Source organism: Girardinichthys multiradiatus, chromosome 7 (assembly GCF_021462225.1).
Source record: "Girardinichthys multiradiatus isolate DD_20200921_A chromosome 7, DD_fGirMul_XY1, whole genome shotgun sequence".
In the NCBI taxonomy this organism is placed as follows: domain Eukaryota; kingdom Metazoa; phylum Chordata; class Actinopteri; order Cyprinodontiformes; family Goodeidae; genus Girardinichthys; species Girardinichthys multiradiatus.
In genome coordinates this window covers 7944507-7970407 of record NC_061800.1, presented here as the reverse complement: position 1 = coordinate 7970407, position 25901 = coordinate 7944507, and the positions used below count along the sequence as shown (strand labels likewise).

General features: G+C 43.4%; 2 protein-coding genes across 15 annotated transcripts in view; one reads left to right on the top strand and one right to left on the bottom strand.

Moving 5' to 3' along the window:
* Positions 1 to 25901, bottom strand: part of caska (calcium/calmodulin-dependent serine protein kinase a) — a 248467-nt gene that overhangs the window by 95299 nt on the left and 127267 nt on the right. For all 14 annotated transcript variants that reach the window (XM_047371389.1, XM_047371388.1, XM_047371390.1 and 11 more), the window contains exon 6: positions 8966 to 9068. In XM_047371389.1, coding sequence (XP_047227345.1) covers positions 8966 to 9068 — 103 coding nt within the window. The remainder of the gene's footprint in view (positions 1 to 8965; positions 9069 to 25901) is intronic.
* On the top strand, positions 10547 to 12893 carry LOC124871819 (probable G-protein coupled receptor 34). The gene is made up of 3 exons (XM_047371405.1): positions 10547 to 10828; positions 11229 to 11774; positions 11859 to 12893. Exons 2-3 carry the CDS (start codon positions 11248 to 11250, stop codon positions 12409 to 12411), a joined length of 1080 nt encoding a protein of 359 aa, XP_047227361.1. The 5' UTR covers positions 10547 to 10828; positions 11229 to 11247; the 3' UTR covers positions 12412 to 12893.

The window sequence follows — 25901 nt, the reverse complement described above, 5'->3', positions numbered from 1 at the left end:
TATTTTTTAATTCATTGCTTTTGTTTTTTCATTTTTCTCTCAAAATTTATTTCTGAGTTGTAAAGGTACAGCTTGACCTTGTTTTGTGACCACATATAACAAAAACACAATTTGAGACAAACAATGGAAGCCTTGCTTGTGTCAGTCTACCCCAGGGCAGCTGTGGATGCTTGCTTGCAACTGTCGGTGTGTGAATGTGTGTATGAATGGGTGGATGACTGATTGTAGTCATCAGACTTGATAAAGCACTATACAAGTCCAGGCCATTTACCATTTGGCTTGTAATTACAAGTACTTTGCAAACGTATTCAGACATACTTCTCCACATTTAGTGAGCCTACAATCACAAACATCAATGAGTTTTCTTGCAAGTGTATGTGATACAGCACATACAATGTGACACATATCTGCAAAGTGGAAGGAATTGAATGTGCGTGTGTGCGCGTATATATATATATATATATATATATATATATATATATATATATATATATATATATATATATATATACAGGGGTTGGACAATGAAACTGAAACACTTGTCATTTTAGTGTGGGAGGTTTCATGGCTAAATTGGACCAGCCTGGTAGCCAGTCTTCATTGATTGCACATTGCACCAGTAAGAGCAGAGTACTCGTACTCGTCGTCTTCCGCTTTATCCGGGACCGGGTCGCGGGGGCAGCAGACTCAGCAGAGACGCCCAGACGTCCCTCTCCCCAGACAACTCTTCCAGCTCCTCCGGGGGGAGCCCAAGGCGTTCCCATGCCAGCCGAGAGACATAGTCCCTCCAGCGTGTCCTGGGCCGTCCCCTGGGCTTCCTCCCGGTGGGACGTGCCTGGAACACCTCCCGAGGAAGGCGTCCAGGAGGCAACCGGTATAGATGCCCGAGCCACCTCAACTGGCTCCTCTCGATGTGGAGAAGCAGTGGCTCTACTCCGAGCCCCTCCAGGATGGCCGAGCTCCTCACCCTATCTCTAAGGGAGTGCCCGGCCACCCTACGGAGGAAGCTCATTTCAGCCGCTTGTATCCAGGATCTCGTTCTTTCGGTCATGACCCAAAGTTCATGGCCATAGGTGAGGGTAGGAAAGAAAACCGAACAGTAAATCGAGAGCTTCGCTTTTTGGCTCAGCTCTCTCTTCACCACAACGGACTGGCACAGCGCCCCCATTACTGTGGCAGCTGCACCGATCCGTCTGTCGATCTCCCGCTCCATTCTTCCCTCACTCGTGAACAAGACCCCGAGATAATTAAACTCCTCCACTTGAGGCAGGAACTCCCCTCCAACCTGAAGAGGACAAGCCACCCTTTTCGGTCGAGAACCATGGCCACGGACTTGGAGGAGCTGATCTTCATCCCAGCCGCTTCACACTCGGCTGCGAACCGCCCCAGTGCATGGTGTAGGTCTTGGCTAGATGGGGCCAGCAGGACCACGTCATCTGCAAAAAGAAGAGACGAAATCCTCTGGTCTCCAAACCAGACCCCCTCCGGCCCTTGGCTGCGCCTAGAAATCCTGTCCATAAAAGTTAAGAACAGGACCGGTGACAAAGGGCAGCCCTGCCGGAGTCCAACATGCACCGGGAACAGGTCCGACTTAGAGCCGGCAATGCGAACCAAACTCCTGCTCCGCTTGTACAGAGACCGGATGGCCCCTAGTAAGCCACCGATTCCATACTCCTGGAGCACCCCCCACAGGGCATCACGAGAGACACAGTCGAATGCTTTCTCCAGGTCCACAAAACACATGTGGACCAGTTGGGCAAACTCCCATGAACTCTCGAGTACCCTGTAGAGGGTATAGAGCTAGTCCAGTGTCCCACGGCTGGGACGAAAACCACACTGCTCCTCCTGAAGCCGGGGTTCGACTATCAGCCGGACTCTCCTCTCCAATACCCTGGCGTAGGCCTTACCAGGGAGGCTGAGGAGTGTGATCCCCCTGTAGTTGGAACACACCCTCCGGTCACCCTTCTTATGAAGGGAGACCACCACCCCAGTCTGCCAATCCAAAGGCACTGTCCCCGTCCGCCACGCAATGTTGAAGAGACGTGTCAACCATGACAGCCCCACAACATCCAAAGACTTGAGGTACTCAGGGCGGATCTCATCCAACCCCGAAGCCTTGCCACCGCGGAGCTTTTTAACCACCTCGGTGACTTCAGCCTGGGTGATGAAAGAGTCCAACCCCGAGTCCCCAGCCTCTGTTTCCACCACGGAATGCGTGATGGCAGGATTGAGGAGATCCTCGAAGTACTCCTTCCACCGGCCGATAATGTCCCCAGTTGAGGTCAGAGGCTCCCCACCCCCACTGTAAACAGTGTTGGCGAAGCACTGCTTCCCCCTCCTGAGGCGCCGGACGGTTTGCCAGAATCGCTTCGGGGCCAACCGGTAGTCCTTCTCCATGGCCTCACCGAACTCCTCCCAGGTCTGAGTTTTTGCCTCTGCCACTGCCCGGACCGCGGCACGCTTGGCCCCACGGTACCCGTCAGCCGCCTCAGGAGTCCCACAAGCCAAACACAGCCGATAGGACTCCTTCTTCAGCTTGACAGCGTCCCTTACTGCTGGTGTCCACCACCGGGTTCGGGGACTGCCGCCACGACAGGCACCGCAGACCTTACGGCCACAGCTACCGGCAGCAGCATCGACAATAGATGTGGAGAACATGGTCCATTCGGACTCTATGTCTCCAACATCCCTCGGAATCTGGTAAAAGCTCTCCCGGAGGTGAGAGTTGAATACATCCCTGGCCGAGGGCTCTGCCAGACGTTCCCAGCAGACCCTCAATATGCGCTTGGGCTTGCCAAGGCTGTCTGGCTTTCTCCTCCTCCAGCGGATCCAACTCACCACCAGGTGGTGATCAGTGGACAGCTCAGCCCTTCTCTTCACCCGAGTGTCCAAAACATGCGGCCGAAGGTCAGATGATACGACAACAAAGTCGATCATTAACCTCCTGCCTAGGGTATCCTGGTGCCAAGTACACTGATGGACACCCATATGTTTGAACATGGTGTTCATTATGGACAATCCGGGACTAGCACAGAAGTCCAATAACAAAACAGCGCTTGGATTCAGATCGGGGAGGCCATTCCTCCCAATCACGCCTCTCTAGGTGTCACTGTCGTTTCCCATGTGGGCGTTGAAGTCGTCCAGCAGAATAATGGAGTCCCCTGGAGGGGCACTATCCATCAACCCCGACAGGGACGCCAAGAAGGCCGGGTACTCCGCACTACCACTTGGCCCGTAGGCCGAAATGATAGTCAGAGACCTCTCCCCAACCCGAAGGCGCAGAGATGCGACCCTCTCATCCACTGGGGTAAACCCCAACACGAGACGGCTGAGCTGGGGGGCAACAAGCAAACCCACACCAATCCGCCGCCTCTCCCCGCGGGCCACTCCAGAGTAGAAGAGAGTCCAGCCCCTCTCAAGGAGATGGGTTCCAGAGCCCACGCTGTGCGTGGAGGGGAGCCCGACTATTTCTAGTCGATATCTCTCGACCTCCCACACCAGCTCAGGCTCCTTCCCCCCCAGCGAGGTGACATTCCAAGTCCCTAGAGCCAGCCTAAGCATCCGTCCCTCACGGTTCCCACTGCAGGTGGTGGGCCCACTGGGGGATGGTCTCGCGTCTCTCGTTCGGGCGCTCTCCAACGAGTCCCGACCCAAGGCCTGGCTTCAGGGTGGGACCCCGGCTCCGCCGTACCGGGCGACGTCACGTGCCTCGATTCTGTAGTCATCATGAGGGATTCTCGAACCGCTCTTTGTCTGACCCGTCACCTAGAGCCTGTTTGCCATGGGAGACCCTACCAGGGGTATTTAAGCCCCAGACAACATAGCCTCTAGGATCATTCGAGCACTCAAACCCTCCACCACATTAAGGTGGCGGTTCAAGGAGGGGTGATTGCAAATTGCACCAGTAAGAGCAGAGTGTGAAGGTTCAATTAGCAGGCTAAAAGCACAGTTTTGCTCAAAATATTGAAATGCACACAACATTATGGGTGACATACCAGAGTTCAAAAGAGGACAAATTGTTGGTGCATGTCTTGCTGGCGCATCTGTGACCAAGACAGCAAGTCTTTGTGATGTATCAAGAGCCACGGTATCCAGGGTAATGTCAGCATACCACCAAGAAGGATGAACCACATCCAACAGGATTAACTGTGGACGCAAGAGAAAGATGTCTGAAAGGGATGTTCGGGTGCTAACCCGGATTGTATCCAAAAAACAGAAAGCCACGGCTGCCCAAATCACGGCAGAATTAAATGTGCACCTCAACTCCTGTTTCCACCAGAACTGTCCGTCGAGAGCTCCACAGGGTCAATATACACGGCTGGGCTGCTATAGCCAAACCCTTGGTCACTCATGCCAATGCCAGACTTCGGTTTCAATGGTGCAAGGAGCGCAAATCTTGGGCTGTGGACAATGTGAAACATGTATTGTTCTCTGATGAGTCCACCTTTACTGTTTTCCCCACATCCGGGAGAGTTACGGTGTGGAGAAGCCCCAAAGAAGCGTACCACCCAGACTGTTGCATGCCCAGAGTGAAGCATGGGGGTGGATCAGTGATGGTTTTGGCTGCCATATCATGGCATTCCCTTGGCCCAATACTTGTGCTAGATGGGCGCGTCACTGCCAAGGACTACCGAACCATTCTTGAGGTCCATGTGCATCCAATGGTTCAAACATTGTATCTCCCATGGCCTGCACAGTCACCAGATCTAAATATTATTGAGCCACTTTGGGGTGTTTTGGAGGAGCGAGTCAGGAAATGTTTTCCTCCACCTGTATCACGTAGTGACCTGGCCACTATCCTGCAAGAAGAATGGCTTAAAATCCCTCTGACCACTGTGCAGGACTTGTATATGTCATTCCCAAGACGAATTGATGCTGTACTGGCCGCAAAAGGAGGCCTTACACCATACTAATAAATTATTGTGGTCTAAAACCAGGTGTTTCAGTTTCATTGTCCAACCCCTGTATATATATATGTCTCTCAGTGAACCTCTGGGAAGTTCTTTGGGAAACCTTTTCAGGTGACCACTTTATGAAGCTCATGGAGAGAACGCTAAGGGTGCAAAGAACGCTAAGGGTGCAAAGTAGTAATCAAAGCAAAGGGTGGCTATTATGAAGAATCTAAAATATAAAAATGATTAAGAGTTAGAGCTAGAGTAGGCAGAGAGGAGGTGGTGTGGAGAGAGGGGGAAGACATGCAGCATAGGTCTCAAGTGTCAGGACTCGAACCTGGGACGGCTTCGTCGAGGAATGAGGCCTCTGTATATGTATTGCGCTCTCTACAGCTACACACGTGCCGTGCCCGTGGCTCTTGGCTGCTTGCCTATATAATGCCTGGCCTGTTAGGTAAATTTGAGAAAAATTGTCTTGGAATGATTGTAGTTGTGCCATGCTCTTTCCATTTCCAGATGATGAAATGAACAGTGGGATGGCCAAAGCTTTGGACATTGTTTTATACCCTAGCCCCAACTTTACCTGACCTGTCTGCTGTGTCTTCAGATGCTTTTTATTTAGAATCAGAATCAGAATCAGCTTTATTATTAAGTTCGTGCATACAAACAAGGAATTTGACTCCGGTAAACTTTGCTCTTTTGTTCTGTTTTTGCATTACAGAATATACAAATTTACAATTTACAATATACACATATCTAATAAAAGGTGCATTTGCAACATCTGTATGCTGTTGTTCTGTAATCTATTGAATGTTCATCAGAGAAACAGCCTGGGGGAAAAAACTGTCTCTGTGGCGGCTGGTTTTAGTGAACAGTGCTCTGTAGCGGCGGCCTGAAGTCAGTTTATGTGCAGGGTGTGTGGGGTCTGCAGAGATTTTGGCAGCTCTTTTACTGACCCTAGACCTGTATAAGTCCTGGATGGAGGGAAGGTCAGCCCTGATTATTCTCTCTGCAGTCCTGATTATTCGTTGCAGTCTGGACCTGTCCTGTTTTGTGGATGAGCCAAACCACACTGAGATGGATGAAGACAGGACAGACTGAATGATGGCAGTGTAGAAGATCACCAGCAGCTCCTGTGGAAGGTTGAACTTCTTGAGTTGCCTCAGGAAGAACAGTCTCTGCTGGGCCTTCTTTCGAACAGTGTCTATGTGTGAAGACCATCTCAGGTCCTCAGAGATGGTGGTTCCTAAGAACCTGAAGTGGTCCACGGCCGATACAGTGTTGTTGAGAATGGTGAGAGGGGTGTATGGGGGTGGTGTTCTCCAAAAGTCCACCACCATTTCCACAGTCTTGAATGGGTTCAGTTCAAGGTAGTTCTGACTGCACCAGTGTACCAGCCGATCCACCTGCTGTCTGTATGCAGACTCATCCTCATCCTGGATCAGTCCAATGACAGTGGTGTCATCTGCAAACTTAAGGAGTTTCACGGACGAGTCCGATGAGGTGCAGTCATTTGTGTACAGGGAGGAGAGGAGTGGGGATAGAACACACCCCTTGGGGGCACCAGTACTTATTGATGTGCTGTGGGAGAAGATGCTCCCCAGTCTCACCTGCTGCTGTCGGTCTGTCAGGAAGCTGTTGATCCACTGACAGGTGGAGGCTGGGACGTTGAGCTGTGTGAGCTTCTGGTGGAGGATGTCTGGTATGATGGTGTTGAAGGCCGAGCTGAAGTCTACAAACAGGATCCTGGCGTACGTCCCTGGGTGATCAAGGTGTTGCAGGATGAAGTGTAGACCTAAGTTAACAGCATCATCTGCCGACCTGTTTGCTCGGTAAGCAAATTGCAGGGGGTCCAGCAGGGGGCCTGTGATGTTTTTCAGGTGCTTCAACACCAGCCGCTCAAAGGATTTCATGAACACAGACATCAGGGCTACAGGCCTGTAGTCATTTAATCCTACGATGGTGGGTTTCTTGGGCACCGGGATGATGGTGGATCGTTTGAGGTGGGAGGGGACCTCACATTTCTCCAATGACTTGAAGATCCTTGTGAAGATCGGAGCGAGTTGATTTGCACAGGCTTTCAGGCATGATCGGGAGACGTTTACTATGTTTTATATTTACTCATGTTCTCTAACAAACCTCAGAGACCTTCACAGAACATCTAAATTCATACCCAGATTAAGTTACACACAGATGGACTCCATTTACTATTTATTTGACGTCTGAATGTAAGTGGTTGTACTGTATTTTGTTTAGGGTAATCCGAATAAATGGGGCTGAATACAAATACACACCACAATTTAAAGATTAGTATTTGCAAACCATTTTGAAAATCATGTATTATTTTCAGTCTCTTTGCTAATATGCACCACTTTGTGTTGTATCACGTATAATCCCAATACAATACATTGAAGTTTGTGGTTGTAATATTACAAAATGTGGAAAAGGTCCACTGGATGGGCAGCTGTAGACCAAGTTCTGTTGGCAGAGCTCAGCTTTTGGAATAGCTAACAGGAGTGGGAGATATTTTTCTATACTATGTTTTAATCCACTCCACGTACCTGTTTTCACAGGGAACATTATCTTGATTGTTATACCACTGAACACTATCCGACGAATTAATTGTTGCATTTTTGGATGCCTAAATTCAATGGATGAACCAGAGTTGGGTCAAAATAGAAAAAAAGTATTGTATGTTAAATGAGAACCACAGAACCTTTGTTAAAAACAGTCTATCACACACACCCTTTGTTCTTTGGTTTCATGCATTAAGAAAAACTGCTAGAGATAACCACATTTTTCCAACAACAAGGTGAATTCCAAAGAAGTGTAAGGTAAAAATCTAGTATCTCTCTGCATGGTGTGCAGTGTAGCTTATAATTTTGAGGAAATTGATCAAGTAGAAAACAAAAGAGAGAAGTGCCAGGTACCATCCACGACAGATAAATAGGATATGAAAGTTGCGTCTTTGCAAAATAGGAAGAAAAAAGCAGCAAAACCTGATGGAGATGTACAACCCCTACAGTTAACCATACTGAGGCAAAACTATACAAAAAACTGTTTCTTGCAACAAGCTGCTGGTTATATAAACCAGCACAGATGCATAAGGCTGTTCATTTCGTCTGTTTGTTTGCAGAAGAATCATTAAAAATGGTCTATTTGGAAAAACGTACATTTTAGGAAAAAGAAAAAGAGGCTGACGTTTGTCAAATTTCATATGAGCTAGAATGAAATCAGCAACAATTAGCCTCATATATATATATAAATATAAATGCAATAAAATGCAAATTAATTACATCACACAATGTGATTTTCTGGATTTTTCTTTTAGATTCAGTCACTCACAGTTGAAGAGTACCTATGATAAAAACTTAAGACTTTTACATGCTTTGTGGGAAAGTGGCAAAACCTGCAAAATCAGCAATGTATCAAATACTTGTTCTCCTCACTCTACCTCCATGATTTTCATATAGGATTTAGTAGGACATAATGTTGGAACCAATAGGTGTGTAAGTTCATCCACACCCTATATCACACTATGATGACTCCAGTGCCTGTGTCCCTATGGCTGGTACAGATTTCAAGCACAACACGATGATCTTTCCTTGGTGTGGAATGTTTTGAGCAATGGCAACGTTAAAAGATGTCTGAGGGTGATCTCAAGTACTAATGAATTTTAAGATGGGACCACTCAGACATCTATACATCCAATGTGACAGGCAGGTGCACGACATAACAATTGGACCTTAAGCAAACTCACAGTGCAGCCTCTGTCAAACTCTGCCAGGTGATGCTAATGCAGTTGATTGCACCTACAGGGTACTCATATTTTAAAACACTGTTAGGTGCACTGAAGACTGGATTCATATTTACAGCTGAGGGTGACAGATGTTATTTCTGACTCAGTGACGTGCCAGTACATGCATGAGGAGCATGATAAACATATCGGCCTTACACTGGGAATTTTTTTCACAAACAGGATTCCCTGATAAAATGTGCGAGGCAGCCTCAGGGTAACAGTTTGTGCCATGAACCCTAACGTGGGAGAACTTGTTGTGTTGTGTTTACTTTACCTCCTGCCACCAATCCGGACTCTCCGAGCTGGATCGCCACTCCGAACCCACCCAGTTTGACCGGAGCAGAGTTCTCTTTGGACGCCAGCAGCACACAGTGAGGCTGAGAATGAGAGTAGAGGAACAGAGGCTCATGAATTCATGGTGGCAGTTTGCTAATTAGAGGGTGACGTTCCTTCATAAATAACACACACAAACAAATTATATGAGCAAAGACACTCCCAAACCATCACACACTATGACCACGCACACACGTAGGATAATCACAGAGGTGCACTCTAGTAGTATCACACAGATTAGGTTGCTATATGTAGCTGACCTCACATGAAGGAATGACAAAGCAATCAGAGGAAACGCATCAAAATGAAAATGATGCCCTGTGATGGAAGTGGTTTAAAGTGCTGCAACATGCATGTCAAATGAATCAACTTAACTTTCTATGGAAATTCTCAAAGCACCGTGGAAGTTTTTGTTTTTAAGAAACAGAAGCAGTTGAGCAACTAATGTTGGATTTAGATATAAATTGTTGACACATCCATAGATTGTCTTTGATTAAAGTGATAACAGGTCCACGATGGACCAAGATGCTCTCCAGCTTATTCTAGGGGATAACAGAGAATTTTCAGCTAAGAAATAGGATATATTTCTTTCAGCAAGTTCTGGCTGTGTCCCAGGATCTCCTTCGCATGGGATGAGTGTGTAAGTGTAAGGTGTCCAAGAGCTGAGCCCAGATGGTTGGCCCAGATGTGATGGGGTTCTTAAATGGTTGGTTTAGAACATAAAAATCCTTGGTTGGTCTGCTCCGTCTTGGTTGACTGGAAGCTCTATGAAGCTTGTGGTTGCCATTGCATATCTGATGATTTCAACGTTGTAATTAGCATACTCAAAAAAACAACCACCATCTAACCTCGTCAACCGCTAGCAATGCTGCCTACTGTGTACCGTTGGGCGCTTTGGCAACTGCCTGTAACACTACTTATCCCTTCATGATGCCACCACTTATGCCCTCTGGTGCCCACCGTGAGAGCGTTAGCACCTTTCAAACCAATGGGTTTACTTACCAATCCCTGGTCTGCATGTGGTCCATGACCAAATGAGATCATTTCTTCTGGAGGCTAACTTTTCTTCACAGGAAGGGGATACTAAAACGTTTCCCAACATAACAACTTTGATGAACACACTGTAACTGATTTAATTTGACCTTTGGCTGAAACTGTGTTGTGTGTTCACCATCCATCCCTTTCAGCTTAGTTTTTAATGTCACAAAAATGCTAAAAACTGTTTGGGTAGAAATTAGGTGTTTGCCAACTTTGCCAGCTCTAACCTGGCTTAGCTTCCCTCTGACAGCAATGACCTAATTTCTGTGGGCACATACAATAGTAACCTAGGTGTAATTTCTTTTCCCAGCCGTCTCTGCTCAGCAATACATCCAGTGTATTGCTGAGTAGAGACTGTACTGCCTGCATGCGTTTGCCTCAGTTCTGCATGGTAAGTGAGAAGAAAGAGAGGGAGTAGCCACATTTAACGTGTTTATTCTTGCTCAACACCACAGCATTGCTCTGTGTGCTCTAAAAAGCACAGCTGGGGAGAGATTCTTCTCATAGCGGCAGAGATAATGAACAGCGTGGCAGCAGGAGAAAGAAGAGCGCTCATCAGAGAACTATTTTCATTGCGTTTGGTTATATTTATGCAGCTGAATGTAAAGTAACACAAGGAGACAAGATCTTGAATTTTTTGAGTCTTTTTAAGGAACCTTTTGAGTCTTTTTGGATTCTTTTTCAACAGACTTAACTCAAAGGAAAGAAAAAGCTGGATGTATTATTTAATATAGGTGTACAGAGAAGAAACAACCTAACAAATAAGGTGAGTGTTTAATTTTTTTCTCTTCTGCAGTGGATAAACGTAGCGGGCTATGGACTGTGAGCATAAAAAAGCTCCCTTCTGCTTTTACCATTAGTTCTGCAGATGTTTTGATAAGGAGACCTCACAGCAATCTGCTAATGCATACGCTCACAAGATCTAACTAGCTGACAGTGTTGCTAGATTAGAAAAAAGAGACAGACACCCCAACTGATATGTTACTAAATAAACTGCAGCAGCCACACAGGCTGTTTGACTTGTACTCAGAGTTGCTAGACAATCAGCAAGAATCATTGACTTAGGAGACATGAGGAGAGCTAACATTTTACCAAGAAAACTAAACAAGCTGCTCAAGAGAAGTAAATACTGAACATTTCAGTCATTTCATCTCATCTGCTTGTAGGACTGAGAATCAAAACACCATGCTGACCCTTGAGCCCCCAAACAGCTCTCAGGCTTCAGTCACAAACACATCTGATACAGACAATTGTGTGGACAATAAAATGCTCCAGATGCCGCTGGTGGTGCTCTATTCCATCATCTTCATCCTGGGTCTCATCGGGAACCTGTTGGCTCTGTGGGTGTTCTTCTTCGTCCGCTCTAAAAGGAACTCCATGCGGGTCTTCCTCATTAACCTCGCGTTGGCAGACCTGCTGCTGGCCATATGTCTGCCATTCAGGATCCAGTATCACCTCCAGAAGAACCAATGGAAAATGTGGCCCTGGCTATGTAAAACAGTGGGCTACTTCTTCTACATGAACATGTATATCAGCATCACTCTGCTGGGGCTGATCAGCGTCGATCGCTACCTGAGGATTTATGGCAGTGCTGGTACTCGCAATAAGCTGCAGTCCCCAACGTGGAGCATCGCTGTCTGTGTCATCATTTGGATGGTGGCCCTGGCTATCATGTTACCGTTCGTCATTACAAAAAGTCACTCAACAACAATGTAAGTCATTGTTATAAGCTTTTATACTTTGTCCTTGTGCTGTGCTTAGAAGGTCCCTGCAAGTGAGTTGCTTTTTATTTTCAGGTGTTTCCACTACAGGAATATTGAGAAGGAGGATATGTGGAAAGTTCACATCAACATTATTATGTTGGCTGTCTTCTGGCTGGTCTTCATCTGCCTGATGGTGTCCTATGGAAAGATTGCCCAGAAGCTCTTCCAGAGATCACAGGACTGTCCGCATCTGCCCACAGCGCCACACTATAGTCAAGTCGCACGGAAGTCCTTCTTCATCCTGTTCCTGTTCGTCGTCTGTTTCGTTCCCTATCACATTATACGTGGCTTCTATATAACAACCCAGATCAACAATGTGAGCTGTGTCTGGAAGAACTTGGCTGATAAACTCAACGAGACATCGTTGGTATTTTCTGCCCTCAACAGCTGCCTGGACCCCGTCATGTTTTTCCTCCTGTCTGGCTCGGTGAGGAAGGAGATGCGGCGCTTCATGAGAAGTGTGTTTCGTGTCCGAAGCATTGGTAGAGCCACTGAACTGAACAGCAAGAACAATAGGATACAGTCAAATGTCCGCACAACCAGCAATGCAAATGAGAAAGAAACTGCTTCATCAAGCTCTGTCTGAGCTGAGCTGCAGAAGATGCAGCACCAGAGACTTATTGGCAGGTCCTAGATTTTCTTTTATATTTTGAGAAAAGAACAACTTTTAAACGTTCACTGTTGAAGTTGATGGACAATTTATCATTAACCTTTAAGCATTTATAATTTAATATATCTCAAAATATATGTATCTATCTGTAATATTATTATAAGTATTGTACAGACATAAAGGAAAGAGCATGATGTATGAAGTACTCAAACCTCTTGACTTTCATATTCTGTCACATTACAACAGTAAACTCTAATTGTATATTTTTAGTGCTCTCACTGTTCATCAGGATTTTACACCTCTGACCAACACAATGAACTGCAAAATTGTGAAGTGCGATAAAAAGGATAAATGGTTTTACATCCCACCACCCATTGTCCATACCAGCTTATTCTTGCAGGGTCACAGCAGGAATGGTGTTTCTTCTTTTTGAATAAAAATCTGAAAAGTTTGGTGTACATTTGTATTCAGCCCTCCTTACTCTTACTCCTCTAAATGCACTGCAACCAACAGTCTTCAGAACTCGCCTATTTAGTAACTAAAGTTCTCATGTGTATAATTTCATCTCAGCTGTATCCTTAGCGTTAATTTTCAGTTGTACCAAGGAGTCTATGGTAACTTTGGAGGAGCTGTAAAGACCCACAACTTAGGTGGGAGAAACTTAGTGGTGAATTACCCAAATCTGGTTTAATGGAAGAGCAGCAAGAAGACAGCCATGGTCTAGTTTCCTATAAGCTGTGTAGGGGGCATGTAGAAGAATGCGCTCTGGTCAGATGAATCCAAAATTGATCTTTTAAGCTAAATGCAAAATACAATGTGTTGTGGTAGACGAACACAGCACATCGATCTGAACATATCCTTAAAGTGAAACATGGGGGTGGGGGAGTAGCAACTTGTTCAGGAGAATCTCTTGAACAAGTTGAAATTATTGTTCACAGAAGCTCTCAGAGCAATCTGACAGTCCAAACATCAGCTACTAGATGTACAAAGCAGGGAGGCACAGAGCCCAAAAGACCTGCAGCTATAATTGTAGGAGAAGGTGACTACAACTAATCGACTCAGGTTGGCTAAATAGAACTGCACACCATACTTTTTTGATTTATGAGATCTCCACAAAGAGCATATTATGAAATTGGTCTACAAAAAACATCACACCGCAATGTTACCATATCACAGCAGCATACTGTGAGGCTGGACCATTTCAGGAGAAAACCTCTCCACAAATACAGTCCCTTTAGCCTCACTGGATAAACCAGGATAAGTACATGTTTTATTGGACTGCTGAGAGAAACCAAATGCAAAACCCCAGGGAGAGAGGAAAACGGCTCTGAAAAGTCCCAGCTGACACCAGAACCCTTGGGATATAGGTAACAGTGGAACCACTGCAAGAGGGCAGCACATGTCTTACGTTTAGCCAGACCCAGACCTTAAAACTTACCAAAAGCACAGTTTGGTTCTCCCAGCTGTCAGAGATGATTTTGTGCCTTTAAACAAAAATCACCAGTTCTATCTATAAGCTCCATCTCTGTAGCTTCCTGTGTACCTCTAAGCTATCCATGAATGATCAAACATCTAAACAAGCTTAACGTAATAATACATTCCAGTATGGGTTCTAAGATGCTGGGGGGAGATTTTTAAGCAGTAGCTGTTTTTCTTTTAAAATGAGCAATATGTTTGTCCGTTCAGGGCAGTACGATCCTGGGTTGGGAAAGGACATCCTCTGTGCACTGTCTAATGATGCTGTAGTTGATATTTGATTTTTGTTTAGAGTCTGGCCTGGATTTGGCAATTTAGACTGGTCAGGGCTCAGCTGGATTACTTTAGAATGACCAGAAATTAGCTGAGATTTATTTATACTAAACTGTGTTCTGGTTTGTCTGAGAATGTCTTACAAAGTTTTTCATAAAGTCAAAACGGAAAGACTGGGAGGAGTTTTTTTTTATCTCTAGAGGAAACCATTGCTCCCTAGCTGTTGCTTTTTATACAGTCAAGCCACAAGTATTTATATTCTCTGCATAACCCTTGCATCAAGATTTGATGAGCAGCAGGGAGAGCTATAAAGTTAATAATTTGTGTGTCTAAAATTTCTGACTAAAATAGGACGATTTCACAAAGTGTGTCAATAAATATTTGGAGTTAGTCAGACTAAATAGTACTTGGGTGATTTACATATACTTCAATTTATAAAATATGAATTCAGCTTGCTGTTTGTGTTGGTCTGTATAAATCTGTTTCAGCATTACAGGAAGTCAAGTCAGCAGCTTACAACCAATCCATTTTGTTTCTCAGCTGGAACATCAGCGCCCCCTTGAGGACAATTGTAAAAGGTGACAGAAAATCCCCCTGAACAGCCAGGTACCTCCTTGAATCAGCAATCGTTCAAACATGATACATAAAAACACATCATTATGTTAATTAAATGTAACTTAACGTAGTTCTTTTATTATTGGAGATAAAGGATATACAGCTGAACCACATATTTACATACACTGTATAGAAAGACAAATTCTCCCTGTGACATTAAATCAAACTAAGCATTTCCTGTTTTAGGTCAGTTAGGATTAACAAAATTATTTCTATTGGCTTGTTTCCAGAATAATGAGAGACACATTTTTTTTTAGATGTTTTTTCATACTTTGTTTCAAATTCACAAGTTTACATATGTTTTCCTAATATTTGATAGAATAGCCCTTTGAAATTCTGTAACTTCAGTCAAGCATTTTGGGCAGCTTTCCACAAGCTTCTCACAATAGTTTGCTGGAATTCTGACCCAGTTTCTCCAGACAGAGCTGATGGTTCTGAGTCAGGTCTGTAGGCCACCTTTCTCACACACACAGTTTTAGCTTTGCCCACATATTTTCTATGGGAATGCGATCAGAGCTTTATGATAGTCCCTCCAAAACATTACCTTTGTGGTCCCTCAGCCCATGTTGGTAGACAACTCCTTTCACACCCCCTACCAGCTCCAGCCAGCATCTTCACCCTTCTTGCAGGGTTGATACACACATTTCAGACTAAAACCAGTTCATCTCTGGGACAGAGAGCCCTTCTCCTTCCTGAACAGTATTATGGCTGGATGCTCTCATGGTGTTTAGACTTGCATATAAATGTTCATACAGTTAACATGGTACCTTCAGGCATCTGACGATGGTACCTAATGATGAACCTTGAGCCTTGTGGAGGTCAACAATTCTCTTCCTGAAAAGTTGGCTGATTTTTAATATTTCTTTGAATCTCTTACATATATTCCCATTGTGTCACACAAGGAAGTTATGTTTTGAGCTGTGCCTTTAAATACATATATATATGCCTCCATTAAGCCGGGGTCCAACAACCTGTCCTGTCTCAGTGCACTTCAGCATGACATGTCTTAGGTGTGTTAAAGGCCCTAATGGACAGAGCGCTGCTCCCATCGGTGCTACTTATTAGGTGCAAATATCTTAAACAATATGAATTTGCCTTTTTTTGTAAAGTGCCCAGAGACAGAATGTGTTGTGAAATGATGCTACAATAATAAACTGAAATGAACTCATAAAATGCCAACATAAACTATGACTATTTACATTGTATGCAGATTATCACTGAAGGCATCAAAGCAGTGAATGAACACATATGGAATTATGTAGCAATCAAAAAATTGTAAAATAACCAATGCATGACTACTCGAGTGTCAGTCTGAGGTGCCGGGTGAGCCTGTTACTTTGAGCATTCAGGGGCCGGGGACCGTTTCCCTCCTTCCTCTAGGGAATCACTCCGAGGAGCTGTTGGCTGGATGAGCGGCTGGTTCGAGGATCAGGATGATAGCCCCAAGATTTTGCTGTGTGGTCAAAATCGGGCTCAGATGTCATCTTCCGGTCTTAACATGGAAAATACAACCATGAAGGATCCTGCTGAGACGGAGCTTCTCATGTGCTCCTCACAATGGAGTAAAGCTGTTAAGAAGGGGAAGGCCTCAATGGAAGTGGGAGAATATTGATTCAGGTTCTGGAATACATGTTGCTACATGGATTCCATGGATTTCATTTTCAGTTTTATTTCATTTATATGTTGATGATCTGTTTATACAGTTGAGAGCCTGTCATATATATGTATGCATAGGTGAAACATTGAGAGGCAATCTTATGTATGCAGATGACATGGTGGTATTCAGTCCAAGTAGTGCTGGTTTACAGCAGCTTCTTAATGTCTGTACTGAATCTGGTATGCAACATACAAATACGGAAAAATGCTGCTAAAAGTGCTATTTTGATATGTAGAACCAAGCAGGATAAAAAGCTAAATTTTCCTGTGTTTAAACTGTCCAACAATGTTCTGGAGGTGTATAAAAAGGTAAAATACCGCTGTCATTTTATTACTGATCAAAGATTCATGATAATGATACATACAGACAACGATATAAGCTTTATGATTAGGCTAATACCATTGCACAAAAGATTAGTTTCTGTTCAGTTCCAGTAAAAGTGGCTCTGTATGAAGGTTTTTGCACACCCCTATATACTGCCCCCTTGTGGGCATCTTACAATCTATCTACCATGAAGAAGCTGCATGTTGCATACAATGATGCAACAATAAGCATTTTTGGGATGCTCAGAGTGGGAAGTGCCAGCCAGATGTTTGTAGCTGTGGGTATTTGCACCTTTAATGCACTTTTAAGAAAGTTAATGTTCACTTTTAGAGAACGACTGGATGATTCTGGCAACAATATCATTTTAGCACACAGATCTGACAGCGAGTAGTTCTCGTTACCCATCCTGTCTGAGGAAGCACTGGTTGAAGTGTCTGTGTATACATTGATTTCTTTTAAGTAAATTCATTTTTACCTATTTTATAGATTTTTTTTAAATATTCTAGTTATTTGATTCGAAAATATAAGTATGTGTGGAAATAAATTATAATACTGTAAAAACCCTAGGATGGTAGAAGTAACTAAATGGCATGCATTACAGATTCCCTGACCACTGGTCCTCCCTGATCTCTGGTGCTCCTCCAACAGCTCAAAGCTCAAGGACTGAAACAGCATTAACAAAAGAAGGAAACCAGAGGATCTAATGAACCAAACAAGTTTTAATCTTGGCAACATTTCTGAAGGGCTGTTTGGAGACACTTTTTTGCTATGGCAGGAACAGCAACCTCTAAAGCTCATTCATTACATTACAGAGGTAAATACAGGGTAGAGATCGTACAATTCTCTTCCTACTCAGCACTTCCTTTGCTGATGTTTTGAATTGGAAAAAGATTATATTGTTAATTGGAAGTCCAAAAAGGAGAACATAAGAGTCAAACCGACTTATTTTAAATATAGATGGTCATGGGTGGGTTTCCAGGATCAGGGCACAATCTATTTCAATGAAAGATAAAATCAGCTCTTTGGGAAAAATTCCAGTTGCAAAAACACAAGACAGTCATGGTTAGGACACAAGAGAAGGACGAACTATCACTCTCTTCACAGCAAGGCTGTTTTGAAACAAACGTGTGCAAAAGGCATGCCCATCAGTGCAGCATCAAGCTGCCCACAGGGTAGCAGCAGTCTGGGACAGATGGCACAGCTAAATATTAGGGGGTATAATAAAATCTAATTTCACTAGTATTCTTGATATTATAGAGGCCTGCTAAAGAACCCTTCATTTGACTCAGGTGAGTTGAGGTCAGACATTGGACATAACTGGTCTAACGTATTGCTCTCAAGAGTCCCAGATGTGAAGGTGAGAAGTTTAAGGACAACATTTTCCAGAATTTGTCTGGGGGCAGGGTTGTGGTTTTACAATTACATTTTATGGGTGTAGAATTACCATTTCTAATGTGCTCTTGAAATGCCCAATAAAACAATGCAAACAGGAAGGAAGCTAGTTGACAAAAAAAATATGCATAGGAGAAACCAAAATAACTGATCAGCTTTCTTTATTTTCTCATTGCCATTACTAAGTGCTCTGCGTGAATGTACTTATTATTATTATTAATTATTAAAGTTTGGGTTAATTGAGTGAAAGTGAAATTAAGACCACGCCTCTCTGACCCCAAAAAAGCACTTCTGCACAACTAACAATAAACGCTCACTTTATAGTAAAAGAGGAAGAAGCTACAGAAAGCTCAGCATCAAGCAGCCAGCTCCTCAGTAACACTGTTTCTATCTGTACCTGTGTATGCTTGGCTGGAAGAATCCCATCCAAACTGCAGCCACAGGTATGTATAACCCAAACTGGTTGCCGAAAATGGAAACATACTGGCATAAACTGTATTTTATTATTTGTAACTTGCTAATTAAAAAACATCAGCTGTGTAAACATTGTTATGATATTTTGTGCTCCATAAATAGGGAAACTGTGGTTGATGGTGGTTGGTTGATCTTGGTGCTGCTCAAGGCAAAGCCAGCATAGTTTACTTACATATCACATTTCAGCAACAACACAATTTAAAGTGCTATACATGATGAGGAGTACATTACAGTGACATGATAAAAAGAGGTAAAGAAAAGTAAAGAATACTTGGGACTACAGGTTTAAATTAATTATGTTTCAGTTATTAGTTTCGCCTTCTCTTTTAAAATAGTTTTGCTATTGTAATTTTTTTTTGCTTGTAGTATTTTCTATTTTTATGTTAATTATAAAACTTTATCAAATGCGATTAAACAAATGGAGTTTTAACCTTCCTGCCTAGGAACTTTGGGTCATGACCGAAAGAACGAGATCCCGGATACAAGCGGCTGAAATGAGCTTCCTCCGTAGGGTGGCCAGGGACCCCCTTAGAGATAGGGTGAGGAGCTCGGCCATCCGGGAGGGGCTCGGAGTAGAGCCGCTGCTCCTCCACATCGAGAGGAGCCAGTTGAGGTGGCTCGGGCATCTATACCGGATGCCTCCTGGACGCCTTCCTCGGGAGGTGTTCCAGGCACGTCCCACCGGGAGGAGGCCCAGGGGACGGCACAGGACACGCTGGAGGGACTATGTCTCTCAGCTGACCTGGGAACGCCTTGGGCTCCACCCGGAGGAGCTGGAGGAAGTGTCTGGGGAGAGGGATGTCTGGGCGTCTCTGCTGAGTCTGCTGCCCCCGCGACCCGGTCCCAGATAAGCGGAAGACGACGAGTACGAGTACGAGTTTTAACCTTGATTTAAAAGAACTCAGGCATTATGCATTTCTGCGTTTTCTGGAAGTTAAACGCATGGAAGGATTTTGTAAGATCTTGCTGGGACATGAGTCCTTTAATCCTGGATCATCACCTGAAGAAAATGTTCCTCCAGAGGCCCATAAAGACAGTCACCGAGTTGACCTTCTATCACCTGAAGAAATTGTTCTTCAGGTGATAGAAGGTCAACTCGGTGACTGTCTTTATCAGCCTCTGGAGGTTCAGGTCTGACTCCATCACTGCGCCCAGACTTTGGGTCTGATCTGCAGTTTCTAGCCATAGTACCTGACGCTGTGTGCTGACTCTTGATTGCTCCTCTTGTCCAAAAATATTTACTTTAATTTTGTCTTTATTCAACTAAAGAATATTGTGGCACATCCACACACTGACTTGTTCTATGTATCTACTGAACGGTTAAATAGGTTCATAGTCACCCGGTGACATTGTGTTGTAGAGCTGTGCGTCATCTGCATAGTTATGTTAACTGATGGTTGGTGCCGATTTTATGGCAGCCTCACTTCTGTCAGCCTGGCCCAGCGCAGCTTTGGCTACAATGTAGCTTACCACTGTCAGTGTGTGAATGGATGGATGACTGTTTGTAGTATAAACGCTTTGGGGTCTCTGCTGACTTGATAAAGCACTATGCAAGTGCAGGGCATTTACAGTTTATCATCATGTTGTTAGGTATGATCTAAGCTATGACGAGCATGTAGATATTGAATAGGAGGGGTCCCAAGATGGAACCTTGGGGAACCCCACATGTGATTTTTGTTAACTCTGATGTAAAGTTACCTACTGACACAAAGAAGTGCCTGTCCTTCAAGTAAGACTCAAACCAGCCAAGTGCTGTACCAGAAAGACCGACCGACTGTAATTTTGCAATAGCAGCTAGTCTAGATTGTTCTTTTTCAACATTGGCTCGATAAAAATTCTTAAAGAAAGCTGTGGGTAAATATTGAGATAGCAGGAAGAGGAGCTTAGTTGATGTATAATTTCTTTTAAGTTTTTGTAGTTGATTTGGTAGAAATGTGTCATTTTGTCAACCTTTGTTTTGGTTCGACGCAGCATTGATGCTGGACTTTAATTTGGTGTACAGACTACTCTTCTAAGCTTCTGAATTTTCTCATTAAAGAAGTTAGCAAATTAATTGCAGGCCCTGGTAAAGCGGAGTTCAGATGCTACAGACACAGGAGGGTATTTTAATCTGTTCACCTTAGCAAACAAGGCACAAGCATTATTAATATTTTTGTTGATAAATTCAGAAAAAAATTGATTGCCCTGCATTCATCAGCTATATCTGTGAAATCTCTCTTTATAGATGTTATAGTGAACCTGGAGTTCAGTCTTTGCTACCTCCCACTCAATGTTTCCTGTTTTCACATTCTTTGCACTGAAGCATTTCTTCTTAGCAGAGACAACCTTAACCTTAATGAGAGCAATGGAATCAATAATGTCTGAAATTTTAGAATGGAAGTAATCTAATAGCTCATCTACTGAGTTACAGGACACAGTGAAAATGAAAGGGGAAACTTGGTTAAAGTTTTCATTTGTACTGTCCTTAAAAAATGTCTTCTTTTAATATCTCTCTGGCTAATTAAGTTGATGGAATTGAGGCTTTCAAAAAAGACACATCATGGACAGAAGGTCAATAAAATCATTAAAACATTTGCTTTGAATTTTAGAGGCCTGTGAACCTTCACAAACATAACTCAAGCAGGGCCTTTACCTGGACGGCCATATATTCAGAAAAAGTCAAATTTGCCTAAGAACACCTTTTTACACTTTAGAGAATTATGAATCAAGGTAGCCACCACGCCCCCACTTATATGCTCCCTGTTCTCACTTGAAAAATTGCAATTGAGGGGCACTGACTCAATTAGTGCCGGTGTCTCACTATTTTCATAATCATGTGTCTGTTAAAATTATTAAGTCACTGATCAAAAATAATTTCCCTGATAAACCTCTAATGTTTATAAAAGCCAGTTTAGGTGACTTTGTGGCTGGTAATATTTCTGTGACAAGTTATGCTTGACAAAGAATAGATTAAGTTTAACTGTTTGCTGTTTTGTATCTTATTGGCTTTATTGCTCATGCTATAAATAAAGAAGATGGAGGGTAGTGTTAGAAACATTCTTCACGTCAAAGTGAGCTAGTTTTTTTCTTACAAACATATTAACCTTTGTGCTGAACAACAGAATCAGTAAATTGTGGAGACATCTTAAATGCTCCTGCTGATGTCTTTTATCCAAACATATTGCGCTCTTCACTAAGCTACACTGAGGCTAGATGACACCCAGAGAACATACCTTTGTTTTCATGTTTAATTAATTTCTTTCTAAGCTGCCCAGATATCTACCATCTGACTGGTTCAGAGCAGATCTTCTCTGACAAAGACTTTATTTTTCATTTAATTAAAAGATGCAGATAGTTCGTCACTTGTAACATCAGCTCAAATTCATGCAACTTCTCTGTGACTCATAAAGTGCAGGTTTCTCAAAAACAGAAAGGAAAGGAGAAGTGCCAGCCAGCTCAGTCTGCCACCAATAAGAACATTCCTCCCCACAGGGGGTAGGCAGACATGGACAGGATCTCTCTGGATCTTTTTCAGGCTGAGCCTGGCAAAGCCCGTGAAAACAATGCTCAACCACAAGGTGCTAATCTGCCCTATCTGAGCCTGCCTATTCATGTGGTCTGCTGTCATTAAAGTAGTGGATTCACTAGTGAAAGAGCCTACCAGAAGCCCCTATCTGTGCCTTTGAATCTTGCATCAACCCTTTGTAAATAATTTCTCTGAAAACAGACAAGTATTGTGACTAAACTTAGTCTGGTAAAAAGCAGCTAATGTCCAAGACTGAAGAACTGCTAAACAAAAAAACAACGTCTGCCTAACTGGGAGAGAAATACTCTATTGCCCATTTTCCACTGGCTCTATTTAGGTTTAGAGTGTTTCCATTACTGTTTTTTCTGTACTGGTACCTACTGTTTCATCCAGCAGCCCTCTCAAAAGCTCTACCAGTCCAGACAGCTCTCCGCTTCGCCTGCCACACCCCCTCATATCAGAACCCCTGAGCCTTATTATCCTGATAATTATCCCAGTAGATCATTTTATACATAAAAAACATATAAGACATTCTTGCATATACAATAATACAAACATTATTTGTATTTTGATTATTTATGTTTGTATTTTCTATTTATTTATTATTTGTATTTTTTTTTTTATTGTCTCACACAGATGACTTTAATGTGACATTGTCACACAACAATGTTTATACTGATACAGCGCACCAAAGGCTGAAGCCTTCAGTGGGTCAGTGGCAACACAACAGTTTCTGTGTCGAACAGAGCGACACCAAGTGGAGTGGAGCCGGGCCGCCTAAATAGAGTCAGTTGAAAAGGAGCATATATTACCAAAAGTATTGGGTCAAACCACCAAATCAATTAGTTCTGGTGTTCCAACCACTTCCATGGCTGCAGGTGTATAAAGTTTGATGCGGAGAAACTTGAATGGCCAGGACAGAGTCCTAACATCAACCTTCTTGAACACCTTTGGGATGAATCAGAACAGAGGCTGCAATTCTGGTTTTCTCATCTAAATATGAACACACTCCTAAACCTTAAGGAAGATGTTTACAGAATAATTAAAGTTGCTAATACTGCTGACAACAGTGGGTCCATCAACAAACTCTACCTTATGGGTTAAGAATAACATGCCATCAAAGTTCATGTACCTGTAAAAGTAGACAGACAAATACTTTCGGCAAAGAAATTTGCAAAGCCCTGTATTAGAGCAAACAAGCTAAACATGCAGAGATGTAGCCTGTGGTTCAGACTGACTCATCATTAGTTCCACAACACACTAACCTTCAACTATAAATAACAATGTATGTGACTGAGATCTAGCCAAATGGTTACTTCAACAAACCTTAACCCAAGACCACCACATCTTGTTTGACTTCAAACACTTTCTCAAATGTCAGTGATCATTTGTCACAAAATAACCAACATTCCATCCACCTATTCTTATTGCATGACAAGGTAAGAAATGACCCAACTCATCTTAGGGACATTCATACCTCCATCAACGTCAGCTTACCAAACTGTCACTAATCCTGCCAGGAAACAGGTGTTGTGGAAAATGGCTGAATGAAACTTTTCACTGAGTCCTCGCGATATGATAAAGATCAAAGCTGTGTAATAACAAGGGATGTCATCATCTGTAATCTTTTAAATATGAATGTGTGCTATAGTTATGTACAGTTCATTGAAAAAGTATTCCTACACCTCGAACCTTTCTACATTTTGTCATGTTGCAACCACAAACTTCATGGTGTTTTACTGAAATGTTATGTGATATACAGTACCAACGCAGAAAAATGAATGACTGTGAAGTAGAAGGAAAATGATCGATAATTTCAATATTTTAACAACTAAAAATCAGAAAGGTGTGGCATGCATTTGCATTCAGTTCTCCTTGGTAAACACTTTGTAGAACTGCCAGTTACTGCAGTTACAGCTGTGAGCTTGCACATGTAGAAACGTTTTGCCAACCATTTGCAGGATAGCTCAAGCTAAATCAGACTAGATGGAGAGACAAACTATTTTAAGCCTTGCTGTAGCATTCAGGCCTAGATTTTGACCTGAATGGATTGTTGGACAGGTGCTTTCGTCAACAGACCCTCAGACTTTTAAGAAACAGCAACAACAGAGTTACTAAAACAGAAGCGGTCTGGTCAACAACAGGAAATGCTAGTCAGAAGACAAACCCCATTAAGGAAGGAAATGTTGTCCTTTCTCATCAGGCACTGAGTTGTGTCATCAGTTGTGAAAGATGTCAACAGATATACTACACAAAAGGTGTGCCTAGACTATTTCTGTAAAATATCTGTGCTAATAGGTAACAACAGAAACAAAGCCAATAAGATAAGAAACACAAGACAACAATTAAACATCTATTCATTGTCAAGCACAACCTTCCACAGAAATAATTTTAAAGTCTTGCTGCAGATTCACAAGTCCATTAGGGTCTGGACTTTGACTAGGCCATTCTAACACATATGCTTTTGGGGAGTGGTTGCCTAGTAGAGGAGGGCTTTTGCGTCCTGGAGAGGCCAAAAGTACCCTGGTTCGAATCCGACAGCGTGCCACTCTGGGTCCCTGAGTAAGACCCTTAACCCCTCAAAGCTTCCTGGGGGGCCGCACATTGGCAGACCACTGCTTCCTAAGGGATGGGTTAAATGCAGAGGATAATTCAGCCATTGTGAGATCAATAAAGTCTATATATATTTCTATTATACATATATATTATACATATATACAGTACAGATCAAAGGTTTGGACACACCTTCTCATTCAAAGAGTTTTCTTTATTTTCATGACTATTAATATTGTAGCTTCACACTGAAGGCATCAAAACTATGAATTAACACATGTGGAATTATATACTGAACAAAAAAGTGTGAAACAATTGAAAATATGTCTTATATTCTAGGTTCTTCAAAGTAGCCACCTTTTGCTTTGATTACTGCTCCCCACACTCTTGGCATTCTGTTGATGAGCTTCAAGAGGTAGTCACCTGAAATGGTTTTCCAACAGTCTTGAAGGAGTTCCCAGAGATGCTTAGCACTTGTTGGCCCTTTTGCCTTCACTCTGCGGTCCAGCTCACCCCAAACCATCTCGATTGGGTTCAGGTCCGGTGACTGTGGAGGCCAGGTCATCTGGTGCAGCACCCCATCACTCTCCTTCTTGGTCAAATAGCCCTTACACAGCCTGGAGGTGTGTTTGGGGTCATTGTCCTGTTGAAAAATAAATGATGGTCCAACTAAACGCAAACTGGATGGAATAGCATGCTGCTGCAAGATGCTGTGGTAGCCATGCTGGTTCAGTATGCCTTCAATTTTGAATAATCCCCAACAGTGTCACCAGCAAAGCACCCCCACACCATCACACCTCCTCCTGCATGCTTCACGGTCGGAACCAGGCATGTAGAGTCCATCCGTTCACCTCTTCTGCACAGCACAAAGACACGGTGGTTGGAACCAAAGATCTCAAACTTGGACTCATCAGACCAAAGCACAGATTTCCACTGGTCTAATGTCCATTCCTTGTGTTCTTTAGCCCAAACAAGTCTCTTCTGCTTGTTGCCTGTCCTCAGCAGTGGTTTCCTAGCAGCTATTTTACCATGAAGGCCCGATTCACACAGTCTCCTCTTAACAGTTGTTCTAGAGATGTGTCTGCTGCTAGAACTCTGTGTGGCATTGACCTGTTCTCTAATCTGAGCTGCTGTTAACCTGCGATTTCTGAGGCTGGTGACTTGGATGAACTTATCATCCGCAGCAGAGGTGACTCT